Source organism: Odontesthes bonariensis, chromosome 18, assembly GCF_027942865.1.
Source record: "Odontesthes bonariensis isolate fOdoBon6 chromosome 18, fOdoBon6.hap1, whole genome shotgun sequence".
Lineage (NCBI taxonomy): Eukaryota > Metazoa > Chordata > Actinopteri > Atheriniformes > Atherinopsidae > Odontesthes > Odontesthes bonariensis.
This window is the reverse complement of record NC_134523.1, coordinates 24171272-24184756: the sequence shown is the minus strand read 5'-3', so window position 1 is coordinate 24184756 and position 13485 is coordinate 24171272. Positions and strand designations below refer to the sequence as shown.

General features: G+C 42.6%; 1 protein-coding gene across 1 annotated transcript; it reads left to right on the top strand.

Annotated features, from left to right (window-relative positions):
- The first annotated feature begins 2138 nt into the window (after positions 1 to 2138).
- Positions 2139 to 11680, top strand: brd2a (bromodomain containing 2a). Its single transcript, XM_075450372.1, has 12 exons — positions 2139 to 3634; positions 6260 to 6560; positions 6856 to 6993; positions 7147 to 7297; positions 7438 to 7637; positions 7856 to 8374; positions 8460 to 8588; positions 8681 to 8872; positions 8963 to 9225; positions 9318 to 9637; positions 9728 to 9853; positions 9952 to 11680. Exons 1-12 carry the CDS (start codon positions 3603 to 3605, stop codon positions 10077 to 10079), a joined length of 2499 nt encoding a protein of 832 aa, XP_075306487.1. The 5' UTR covers positions 2139 to 3602; the 3' UTR covers positions 10080 to 11680.
- Positions 11681 to 13485: the final 1805 nt, after the last annotated feature.

The window sequence follows — 13485 nt, the reverse complement described above, 5'->3', positions numbered from 1 at the left end:
CATATACATTATTTATGTGTGTTTGCTGACTTGTGCTGCAGCTTAACTTCTGCAGGATGCTCTTGGAAAAGCGATCTTAAACCTCAAGAATCTATATTTCTTGGTTGAATAAAGATTCAATTAAAAAAGTGTAAATGATTCTTATCCTTAAGTGTCATCTCAGATATCTATGGAGTTATTTCTATTTCTAGAACAAACAACATCACTTTTGCTTTTAAACGTGACTTTTACTTTCAGGTCTTCTGTTTCATATTCAGAATAAATTTAAATAATGTGAGGCTCAGATACTCGGCTGGTTGTAATTCTACTTTCACATATATAGTATGAAAAAGCTTTTGAGTTGAATGTGATGAAATTTAACCAAAATACACAGCGATTAGTAAAAATGTCACTTTGAATATACACAACTGATATTACCACAAGATGTAAATCTTGATATACACATTTTTAATTATGACTAGTACTGTAGCAAAGTAGTTAAATATATCTCCAAATGTATTGGATATATGTACAGACAGGGAGTTAGGGTACCATTTTAATCTAAATTGCTATATTGTCTAATGTGAGCCTTATTGTGTGATGAAAAAAGTTAACACTCATAATAATACTATGCAAACACACTTCTCTGTGTTTGTGAACAGACTGAGTAAATATGAAAAAAACCACCCGTGTGGTTGAATTTGGGCAGTAAAATAGATAAATCCAGCTTTTATTTTGTAGGCCATGCTTTGTTAAAACCCATTTATCATAAAAGTTCAACATAACGCAATACGACTCAGTGACCATCAGCAATGGCTTTTGCAGAGCAGTTTATTCAGGGATCTTCGAGAGAATAAAAAGATAAATATAAAGTGGACTTTGGGCTAAACATTTTTCTTAGATAAACAGTATGAGTAAGATGTAAATAGGTAAGATAACTGACCTAATCAAGGCCCTGACAAAGTGATATCCGGTTCTTTTCCTGAGATTTCATGCATATCTTTAATTAGACAGAGACATAAAGTAACCAAGAATTATCTTTAAAATAATTATTTTGTTACAGAGTGTTGTTATAGAATTGGATTCACCGTCACACCTCATTTTACCTAACTTATATATACTTTATATAACTTTTTATTTTTCATTAGTGCTGACTTTTTGTACTTTCATCTTGCTATTTTATTTGATTGTGTTTGGGTTCACCATCTATTATAACGTAACAATGCAAAACTCTGAGAATAATGTATTTTGGCAAAGGAAGTGAACTTGTGAATCGTGTTTCATAAACAGGTGCAACTCAAAGCGCTTTTACATAATGCCCTAAAAGCACGCTATGAAAAAGAGATTCAAAGATGGACGGATACATAGATAGTTTCTGCTAATCCCTTCTTCCTGTTTTAATCTGAAACTAACCCTAATGAGTTCCCCCCCAATTGAATCCCACCTTCTTTCTATAGAACATTGGAATGCACGAACATTTCGTATATGACAAAACTGCTCTTAGATCAGCCTCTTCTCCTCTTAGTGGATTGTTGGCCATCCGTCTTCATTTGATGTGCGCATGCGCATTGTCTCACATTGCAAGACAGACACAATTCGACAGCAATCGCCATCTGGAGAAAAGCAACATTTTTACCCAGTTTGAGACAAACTAAGATACGTGAACTGAGAGGAAATATTGCGATCACATGTGGATAATTAGCGAAGACGTTTGGGAAATAGCGCAATCAATAATACTAGGGTATTTTTTATCACGTGGTTAGACTTGACCAATGGGAGAAAGCCAAGTCCAACGGGAAAGTATGTTCTTTGTTCGGATATTTTGCCAACTTTATCCTCAAATATGGACCCAGTGCTTTCATAAATCTATGAATACGGATGTGGAGGTGGGGAAATTATGAGCTGTGGATACGTTTCATCGCGGTCTTTGTGAAATGCCACGTGTTCAGGTTTTGAACAGTACGTTCAGGCTTATTTTATCACATGACTCCCCTCCCCCACCCAGCGCAGGGAACCGGGGAAGAAGGCGGACATGTTTGAGGGAAATGTGTTGGTTAAAAAGTGTCGAGGTGGAAGACGAGAAGATTATTGGAAGAAAGGTTTCGCATTATTTTGGAATTTACAAGTGGAGACTTTTTAAAACATTTTAAATGCAATTATATCATGTTCATTTTTACTTTGTTTCGGATGATTTAACTTTCTTTTTATTAGTTTAATTTGTTTTTAATCAGCGCTAAAATGATCAAAACTGTCTTGATGTTTAATACTGCATAGTCTGAGTGGTTGGTTTCCACCGTTTATTTGAGTGACATTGTGGGGAATTTGTAACCTTGGTGTGGGGGATGGGCGAACGTGGTTAGGTAACCATGTTGTTGTTGTTGGATTAGATTAATTTAGTCGTTTTCAGGTATATATTTTCTGTTAATTATTGATATAAGTGATTTCTTATATTTTTAAATCGTTAATGCAGATTTTTGAACTTTGAGAGTTCAAAAACAGGTATAGTATCAGTATTTTTAAGATTTAGAAATAGTATCTGCTTTTAATGCTTATTTGGAATGTTACATTAAAATAGTTTAAATATTTTTGGTTTGTTGGCTAACTTTGAAAGTAGGGCGAGGTCAAAGAAGGAAACTGCTGTGTCATTCAGTGGACAGTCAGCTAGTGTGACCAGGCCAATGTGGTCTTTTTGTCGTTTGTTGCTATGTTTTAATGTTAGTCAATTTTAGCTGTAGTCTGTGGCCTCATAGTCAGACATTTTTAGTTTAACCATAGGCTTTAACCGTGTTTTTTTTGCACTCATCAGGGCCACGAGGCCTTGTTTTCCTGGCCGTCCTCAAAGCCTACTCCGCTACAGATAATGGGCCCTGAACTTAGCTGTGTTGGTACACTAAAAATGGCTTCTTGTGTATGTATTCCTTGTTGTTCTTGGTATTTTCGTCGTATAAAAATCGATTACAGTCCACATGTATTCCTGTGGTCAAAGATGGCGCCTGCGCGCGTTTTCTAGAAGAAAGAAATGCGGATGTTCTGTAAGTGAAGCTCGTGAGGGAGAGGCTCTCTTCAGGGGGTGCGCGTGACCGAGCGGAAGAACCAATAGGCTTCTTGGGATTTAGACTGGAAGCCCGCGTTACAGCTGTTCTGACCAATCCCCGTCGCCGCCTTGCACACGTTGACGTAATATAATATGATGGAGAATTGGGTGGTTTTGTTGTCCTCGCTTTTTCTGAAGGATTATATCCGGGAGCCAGTTACAGGCAGCACACCTATAACACTGAATTGGCTGGACCAATAATATTGTGCAACATCCTTGACTGGCAGAAAAAAACATGCGAATAGGTTGTCCTCAAAGGTTGTTTGCGGAGCGTCACCATTAAGTGGGCGTGGCCAATATGATAGACATCGCAAACAGCGAATACATTTTCAGTGGGCGGAGACAAACGAGGTAGTCTGCCCAATCATGTGAATGGTCGGCCTATAAAGTACCGGGTGTAGCCGCACAGTCGCCATTTCACCGAAGTAAAGAAGCAAGGACTTCGCTGTGGCGGGGAGCGGAGAAAACTGACGACCGGAGACGGATCCTGGTTTTGAATCTTTCTAAAACAGAATCCGGATCCATCCTGATGGATATGGCTGTTAACCCGCTCCTTAACAGGTATCTACCGGTAAAATTGACTCTCAACTTTCCATCAGAGGGAATATTTTTAAATTCTCGTGATTTATTTTCTTTATATCGGTGCTTGCAGCTTGCGTATGCTGTAATACGATTGGAAGTGAGAGCTGGACACTGGATGTACCACGGGAATAAGTTCGGGTCATTAAAGCTATTACAAGTGTTTTTTTATGTGGAGGAAATGAAAAAATATTGAATTTATAAAAGCTGCGACTCTTTATTGCGCTGTGCAGGCGCCATCTTCGGGGCGCCTCTGCCGTTGGCCGCTCTGCTGCAGCTCGGTAGTCGGTGTTGGCTTTTGCTAGCATTAGCCGCAGAACAACATTTAAAGACAGATGGGCCCGTCAATCGAACACATTTGAATGAAAATCAATGTGCCCAATAATATACGAGAAAACAGTGGTCGTATAAAACACGTAGAGTTGATAACGTGAACATTGAGTGTGTTCGTATGTGTCCACGGTGAAACGTTACCTGAGCTAGGCTAGGTGAGCGGTGCTGCGGATGCAGGGGACAACATCCGACGTATTTAGCCGGTTTGTTGTGGTAGCCATGTGGCGGTCAGGGGTTGTTGTGATCACCGGTGCATCAACATGCTGCAGTTTCACAACTGCCGATCCAGCTGCCGTAACCAGTTGTGCCATTAATAAGTTATTCATAGCTAGCTCAAGAATACCACATACTGGTAATAAACTTGGTCAAAATAAACAGACTCTTGTGAGAGGTTAGGTCAGCGTGGTGTGTTTCGGTCGTTGCCTGGTTACAGTTTCGATGTCGCTCAAGTCTGACGTGGTAGCGCCTCCGCGCTGCAGTTACTTTTGTTATGTTTAGGCTTTTACGACTGTACTTTTTTCAGTTTCTTATTGTTAGTTTTATATATATCTTCTTACTGTTATGAAACATTGGCACCTTTATTAACCTCCCAATCTGTCCTTGTTATTTCAAAGCTAACATTTTTTGTTCAGTGTTGCTTCCTTTTTTTATGTAAATGATTATTTTTCTTTTTTAATAATAAAGTACACTAACTGTCAAATGAGTTTCCAAAAGTTGTATCATTCAAGATGACCAGATTTTGAGTAAATGTATTTTGTGACAACATGTTTAACTGTTAATGTAGTTGCCAGTTGGGATCCTGTGATGCAAGCACGGTTACTACTCATGTAAGCTAGATATGCAAACAAACCAGTTAATGCATATATATTTAAACAGTAAGTAAAGTAACGGACGACATCTGTCACGAAGTAGTTGTTTTCCTGCAGATGACCCATGTCATTGGATGGGATATGGTGAGTTTGGACTGTCGATCGTGGGACGCTTGTATTACCTAACCACATATTATAAGTCAATTTCCTCAGAATTGTATAAATTAACTTGATGTAATGTAGGTAGATTAATGATTCTCCAAAAACACCTGAGTTGAGTGAATTTAGAACTTCTCTAAACTTGTGGCGTTACATTACAAAGCATGACGCCCAGCTTAGTTTATGTCCCTTTTATTCCCTCAAGTCGGCACTGTTCAGCAACAAAAGAATGGCACAGTAAGCTAATGGGAGTCGATAAAACCTAAGTGACTTGATCAGTATTCGGTCTGCATTTTTTTTGTTTACCTGCGACGACCACATTTGGCAGAGTGCACCTTTTAGTTTATACATTTGGTGGTACAATGGTAAGTGAGGCCGGCATTGTTTTACACGGGCTGCCTTTAAACATTAGACACGAGAATCATGTGTTTGTCTTGATTAGACTCATTTAAGGTTCAGGATTTATTTTCCTTTGAGGTCAATGAATGTGTAACTGAACTTCAGGATTCTGTATGCAACTGTGAGCCCTGGAGAAAGCTGCTATGCGTTACTACAGTGGTTAACTAAACCCCATTGCCACTGATGTCACAAGTCGGTGTGCCCCATCTTAAAAAGTGGAGGAAATTCTGTGTGCTTGTGTTTAAGGGCATGTTGTTTGTTGGAAAATGGGTCTATAGAGACCAGTCGTTACATTAACGGCAGCCGAAACTCCTCCCGGAATGCTTGGGAGAGATTTTTCCACACAGAAGCGGGGGTGGAGTTTAAGTCGGTGCAGCAAGATAAAGGTAGAGAGGAGGAAGTGGTAGTCATGCCTGCTCTTCCTGGGATGGGAGTGCTGAGTTGACACAAGTACATTCCAAATTGGTCCAATGCATGTCTGCAGGGAGATGAAAGAATATGTCGCGTGAAAGGGATTTAATTTGAACTGTATGTCTGAATGTCTCATTAGGATGAGCATGATTAATTCTGATAAAACAATGTGGGCTGTGCCAACAAGCGAACTTTTTAAACTAATAATAGATTTTGACCTTTTGTATTGATATTTATGGGGGAGAGGAATTCAGTGTTTTACATGAGTACTTATTTTTCCTCAAACTAAACTGGAAAATTGATTTTTAGTGACTGTTGAGTCTCTGTATAGTAATTTAAACAGAAATAATAGTTTAACTAGTAAGTACGGTATTTGGATTTTTTTAAATTTTTTTTTAAAGCTGAGAAACCGTACGATTAAAACTTGCTAGATGTTGGTCTTCCTGTGAAGACTTAAACCAAATAGTTAATTGGTTCTCAACTGTGTACTCAACAGCTCTCTTTCTGGGGTTGAGGTCAGCCTTATGGGAGTCACGATGGACCACACTGGCACAGCTGGAAAGCGCATCAGAAAACCCTCACTGCTCTATGAGGACTTTGAGAGTCATGGGATGCCCCCTCTCAATCAGATAATCCACTCGGGACCCCCACAGCCCCTGGTGAAAGACCCCAGCCGACAGGGGAGGATGACCAACCAGCTCCAGTTCCTACAGAAAATCGTGCTCAAGTCTTTGTGGAGGCATCACTTTGCCTGGCCTTTCCATGAACCAGTCGACTCAGTCAAGCTCAACCTGCCTGTGAGTATAATTGTAAAGAATCTGAGCGTTATTTAGTCTCTGATTCCATGAAAGCAGTTGTTCCTGAATCCGTTTTAACAAAGACTCGGATAAAAGCTTTGCACCAGATTTTAGTTTGTCTGAAATTCAAATTTTTATTTATATAGTGCCAAATGCAACAATTTTTTTTATCTCAAGGCACTTAAATAATAAAGTCAAATTCAAGCCAATTGGAATTCAATTCATTGTAATCATAATTATTTATAAAATAATTCAACTAATTTAAAATCGAAATAATTTCTGTGTGCATCCGCAGGACTATCACAAGATTATTAAAACTCCCATGGACATGGGTAGCATTAAGAAGAGGTTAGAGAATAACTTCTACCGCAGCGCCAGCGAGTGCATGCAGGACTTCAACACCATGTTCACCAACTGCTACATTTATAACAAGGTAAGCAATTTAAGAATGTTTGATTAGCACAAAAACACAATGTTTCATGTCGGCTGCTTCTGGCCTCGTCAAATCTAATAGATTGTGAATCTGGGATTTCTGGATTGTGTTGTTACTTTTCTAACTGTATTGTTCATTTTTCCTGGTTTGCAGCCAACGGATGACATAGTCCTGATGGCTCAGTCTCTGGAGAAGGCATTCCTGCAGAAAGTGGCTCAGATGCCCCAGGAGGAGGTGGAACTGGCACCTCCCCTGCCACGGAGCAAACCAGTAAAACCGGGCAAAAAAGGCCGAAATAATGCAGGTGAGCTGACGTGTTAGGGCTGCTGTCACCCTGCAGGGTACATTTATTTAAAATACATGGTCTCTCTTGTAAATGAGATGTTCCCTGTATAAATAAAGGTTAATAAAAAAATGTATGTAATGTTTCTTTCTGTCTCCCAGTTTCAGGAGGCGTGACGACCGCTCATCAAGTTCCGGCTGTCTCCCAGTCGGCATACTCGCCTCCCACCCCGGAAACACCCGACTCCATTCTCTCTACACCCCCACAGACAATTCTGAGCAAGAGCATTACCCCCACTCTTCCAACTGAACAGAGCCTCCCCACCATCACAGGCCTGCTCCCCACACAGCCCACAGCTAAGGTAATCTTTAGTTTAAGAAATAATAATGACAATCTGAATTTATGCAGCACTTTTCTCAACAAATCTTACAAAGTGCTTCACGTGGCTGCAGATAAAAAATAAGATAAAACTACTTGAAACAAACCAGTACAACAATTTACTGCATTAAGTGTGTTTGAAGTGCATGAAGAGCTCAGCTGAAGCACTCTGACGCTCATCTTCTGTCCAATCGATCACAGAAAAAAGGTGTGAAGCGGAAAGCAGACACAACCACCCCGACCACAGTAGCCATGCCCATTATGAGCACCATGGGTGTCAGTGGAATAGGCCTGGGGATGGGAGGGGGACACAACTCCCCGCTCACGCTCACCTCTCTGGGGATGGACCACAGCAGCAGTCTGGGAATGAGCCAAGCGCTTGGCCTGAACCAGGGCATGGGGCTGGGCTTGGGCATGGGGATGGGCAGCGGGGCAATGATGATGAGTACCAAAGCAACAGCGGCCAGCAGGAGGGGGGTCAGTGGACGACCCATCAAACCTCCTAAGAAAGACTTACCGGACTCCATTCTGCCGACGCCGGTGCGCCGCAGCAAGCTGAGCCCTCAGCTGCGCTACTGCAGCGGCGTGCTGAAGGAGCTGCTGTCCAAGAAGCACGCCGCGTACGCCTGGCCGTTTTACAAGCCCGTCGACGCCACAACGCTGGGCCTTCATGACTACCATGACATCATTAAGCAGCCCATGGACCTCAGCACCATCAAGGTACCTGCTTCAGGAAACCACACAGCCATCTGCATGTGGAAAAACTCACAAATAATAATCGTCTATTTTCTGTTGTTTTCTCCAGCGGAAGATGGACAGCAGAGAGTACCGCGACTCGCAGCAGTTCTCTGCTGATGTCAGACTGATGTTCTCCAACTGCTACAAGTACAACCCCCCTGATCATGATGTGGTGGCCATGGCCAGAAAACTCCAGGTGCTTATTTCATGGGATTTCTGATTATTGTTGCATTAAACAACAATTCCTGTTTTTAAACGAGTTGACTCACACGTTGCTCCTTCTTCTAGGATGTGTTTGAGTTCTGCTTTGCTAAGATGCCAGATGAGCCTCCAGCACCACCAAGTTCCTCATCGTCGTCGTCCTCCTCTTCATCCTCATCTGAGAGTGAGCTCAGCAGCGAAAGTGAGGATAGTGAGAGCAGCCCAAGCTCAGACTCTGAGGAGGAGAGGGCGAACCGCCTGGCAGAGCTGCAGGAACAGGTTGGGACTCTGCGCCCCCCCACAACGTGCACATAAACGCAGGGCGCCGTCCACCTGAAACTGAGTTCTTTTTGCTTTTCTCTCTTTCAGCTGAAAGCAGTTCACGAGCAGCTCACTGCTCTCTCTCAGGGCCCCATAGTCAAACCTAAGAAGAAGAAAGAGAAAAAAGACAAGAAGAAGAAGAAAAAGGTGGAAAAAGAGAAACATCGGAGGATCGAGGAAGAGCTGCCCCCAGTCAAACCGCCTAAGACCCCCAAAATCACCAAGACTCCAAAACCCAAGAGCAACAAAGCAGTGGCCTGTCCCGTCATGCCGATTAAGAAGGCGCCGAGCAAGAAAAACAACAAGAGCAAGTGAGTGCTGCCACCTAGTGGACGGCGTAGGAACTGAAAGTGTCGTGCATGTTTCATTATTCTCACAATCTTTTCCTTCCGTCCCCTTTCAGATCCAAAAAGGCAAGCATGATGTTCAACATGCCGCAGACGATGCACGACCCCATCGTGAGTCATTTCGACTCGGATGAAGAGGAGGACACGGCACCCATGTCGTACGATGAGAAGCGTCAGCTCAGCCTGGACATCAACAAGCTGCCGGGCGAGAAGCTGGGCCGCGTCGTTTACATCATCCAGTCCCGAGAGCCGTCGCTGCGAGACACCAACCCCGAGGAGATCGAGATCGACTTCGAAACGCTGAAGCCGTCGACACTGAGGGAGCTGGAGAGATACGTCATGACGTGTCTGAGGAAGAAGCCCCGCAAGCCTTATGGTGAGTTTCAATGACTCTCAGGCTTCATGTCTGATGTGATGTTTGGTTCCTCATCTTATTGTTTCTGCTGCTCGTCTGTCTGAATTTCAGCGAGTAAAAACAGTGCTGGCAAGTCGCGGGAGGAGCTCGCTCTGGAGAAGCAGTTGGAGCTGGAGAGGAGACTGATGGATGTCAGCGGGCAGCTCAACTCTGGGAAGAAGCCCCCAAAGACCAAACGTAAGTCCTCCGTTCTGCTTTCTCCAGGAAATCTTTGGGATGGAAAATATTCACGTGTTGGTGAATTTAATATGAATTTACTTCTTTGTTTTCTCCAGCTGAGAAAACGGCATCGGAGACCCACACCCAGCCGTCCCGGCTCAGCGCCAGCAGCTCCTCTTCAGACTCGTCCTCATCGTCTTCTTCGTCTTCGTCCTCGGACACAAGCGAATCGGACTCTGGCTGAGAAGCGGACTGTTTCCATATGAAAGGGTCATGTGACCCAGGGTTTTCCCTCCCCCGGGTGGACTGAACAGTTGCGGAGCTACTGACAATGGAGCTGCAGGACGGATCAGATGAGACCAGCACAACTGGTCCGACTCGTCTCGTCAAAGCCGGAAAAAGAGATGGAGCTGTCCCCGAGCTCGGCTCGTTCATCCGGTCCTGGACGAAGCAGAGGACGGATGAGAGGTGGACGCTGATTGTATCGTCCTGCCGTCCTCGGGTGGAGCCGGGGAAGCTCCATCTCCTGCAAATAAAGATTGATGCATATGTTGGAGGGATATGGGTGCTACTGCCAGAATCTGTCTACTTTCTGGAGATTTTTCCCTTCTTAACATGCTCCCTGTCTTTATGCTGTATAGATGAGATGTACAGTTATATAAATATCTATTTTCTTTTATAAAGAAGCATTTTATGGAGCTAATTTATTCCCTCATTCTGGGGAAGATCGAACTGGCATGGGCAGAGTTGTTTAGTTTTTTTTTTTTTTGTTTTTTTCTGGAGTGAAAAAGAGGAAGTGTGTGTGTATGAATGCGTCATGTTTTGTGTGTGCATGTGTGCGTGTGACATCCTTGTGAAGTTCCTCATAGTTTTGACGCGGGCGCTGATGATCTCTGCACGCAGAAGCACCTTGGTTCAGTAGAAAACAAAATGCATGCAATACAGCGGCTCGTCGTGTCCTCGCTGTACAGAAATGTGTCCTAGTTACAACTTCTACGTAGATATTTCTGTGTTTCTGTTTTTTTTTTTTTTTTTATTTTTTTTTTTTTCATCCAAGTTTTCTGTAAACTTTTTTTTTTTTTTTTTTTTCGTTTGTTTTTATTAAATGTGACCAATCTGCAAATTAAATTGTGAGGACGCGTCCTGTCCACTCACCTGTGCCCAAATGACCTCTCGGTTGTTTTGATTTCTTCTGTCATAAAACATCTGAACACAAGTTGGAACAAGAGAAGTTCTTCTGGTCTTTAGATTCGAGTTTTGATTCAGACGGGAAGCAGTTTGGGTTTGTCAGTAAATAATTTGAGGCCTTTAAGATCTTCGGCAGCTGAAAGCTTGATATTATTCTCAGAGTATGTTTACGTATTTGTGTCATAAACCCCGGCAGAAACAGCGAGTTGAGACTTTTCTGCTGTTCCATGTGCAAACCTGGAAGAAGTTTATTGGATTTTGACATTCGGTGGAGAATAGATGGTTATATGTAGTAATGATGCACTGTTTGTTTGGGTGGTACTACTATGATTTTTAGGTGGGTTTTTGTTATTAAAATCATTAAGTTATTTATTTAGGAGGATTTTAAGAGAGGCTTGTTTCATGATATCAGAAAGTTTTTAGTCAAAATCTGACGTGCACAGATTAACCACCAGGATTGTAGAAGTGTACATATTTTGCAGTCTGAGTGTTTTTTTTTTTCCACTAGTTTAGATTTCTTTTTAAGCTTTCTGTTTTATGATTCAGAACTCCAGATGTTGGTCTGTCTCCTGAAGTTTGGCAGAAATCTAAATGCCTCTGCACTCGTTTCATCTGAACGTCTGTACATAAATAAAGTGAGACATGTTCATCTTTTCACTGGCTGTGGGGATGTTTCATTTACAGATGATTTCATTTCAGGAAATAATCTGATCTCATGCAGCGTGGATTACATGAGATTAGATGAACACTGGTTGGAAACAGACAGCTACTCTCATAGAAGTTAATTTAAGATTAACCAGTTTGAGATGAAAGCATTGAATTCACACCAGTTTATCATTAAAAAACTTTTTTACATTTTCTGGAAATTTATATTTTCTGGCCTTTTTACATGGAAACTGGAGCCTCTGGAATGCTCATGTTAGTTTCTCCTCCAGTTTGTTATCCCGTCCCTCTTTATCTGTTATTACTTCTCTATGAACTTGTATTATGACAATACAAAATACATACAGACTACACATTCTACTGCACCAACACAAGATAATAACCAGCTGCAGGGTGATCAGTCCTGAGCTTTCGTCCCAAGCCCAATTAGCCTGTTGGCAGACATCTCAGGGGACTATGCATGGCAGGGGCGTACAGTTCCCTGAGTCAGGCCTAGGCTGGCTGACCGCATACCTCCTGCTGCACTACTTGGGGGCCCAACTGGGGTCGTCCCTCTTCAGCCAAAGCCACTGGCTGCTCCTTTCGGCTGCTCTGATGCGTCTTTGACGGCTGTGCGCAGGCTCTGGCCCCTAAGTCCCATGTCCCTCAGAAGTTTTGTGGCAGATTTTCCCATAAAGCCTCTGCACCCAACCTCCACTGGGCGGATTTCAGTATTCCAGCCTTGATGTCGAGCTTCTGCGGCCAACTCGGAATACCGCAGGTGTTTCTGCTCGTATGCCTCCTCTATGGAGTCCTCCCAGGGTACAGTGAGCTCGACCATGTATACCTTCTTTAGGGAGGGTGACCAGAGCACCAGATCAGGCCTCAAGGTGGTAGTGGCGATCTCTGATGGGAAAACCAGCTGTTTGCCAACATCTGCCAGCATCTTCCAGTCACAGCTGGCTCCTCTCTGATGGTTTAGAGTTACTTCTGGCAGCTGTGGCCCCTTCACGGACAAAGGCAATTCCCCATGAGGTTTTAGATGTTGGCAGCGGTAGGGAATTGATGCTGGATCGTTTTCCCTCCAGTGTGGAAGCAAGGCTCTTCAAAACTTGGTTGTGGCGCCAAGTGTACCGTCCCTGGGTGAGGCTGGTTTTGCACCCCGTGAGTAAAACCAGCCTTTTATTAAATAAAAAATTAGAGAATTTCGCCGCGAGAAAATAGCTTTGTATTTGTAAGTAGGCGTTTTTCTGCCTTCTTGTGGTCACAAAGGGGAATTGCAGCTCTGCTGTCACGCTAGATTTAAACACATGCAATCACACTTCCTGTATGTAATTTCAGAATAAGAGTACTTCCGGTGAGTGTTTTGAGTTGTATTTCCTCTCATTCCTTCTACACTAGCTAACTAACCCCCATATCAGTTATAGCCCCTGTTACGAGACCAAAGGACGCAACGAACTGGAACTATATACGAGCATGCTAGATTTCAATGCATCGCCTTCGCTATAATAGACAAAGTTGTAGAAAAAGAGTTTAGATAGAAGGAAACTGGAGTTTATCTTTAGATCTTTGAATTTTCTTTGGTTCTCCCTGAATATGTCGTACTGGATTCTTCTTCTTCCTTGAGGTTAAGCTGGGATCCATGCAGTTTTAAAAGAGGGAATCCGGTTGCTTTCGATAAATTCATGAATTTATCAGGACTGAATTACTTGAAGCTTACATCAACACATTTATAAATTAAATAAAATAAGAAAATAAATATAGTATAATAGAATCAACAGCCTTGTCGCCCTCTAGCGAAGGAAGTAGAAACTACAACA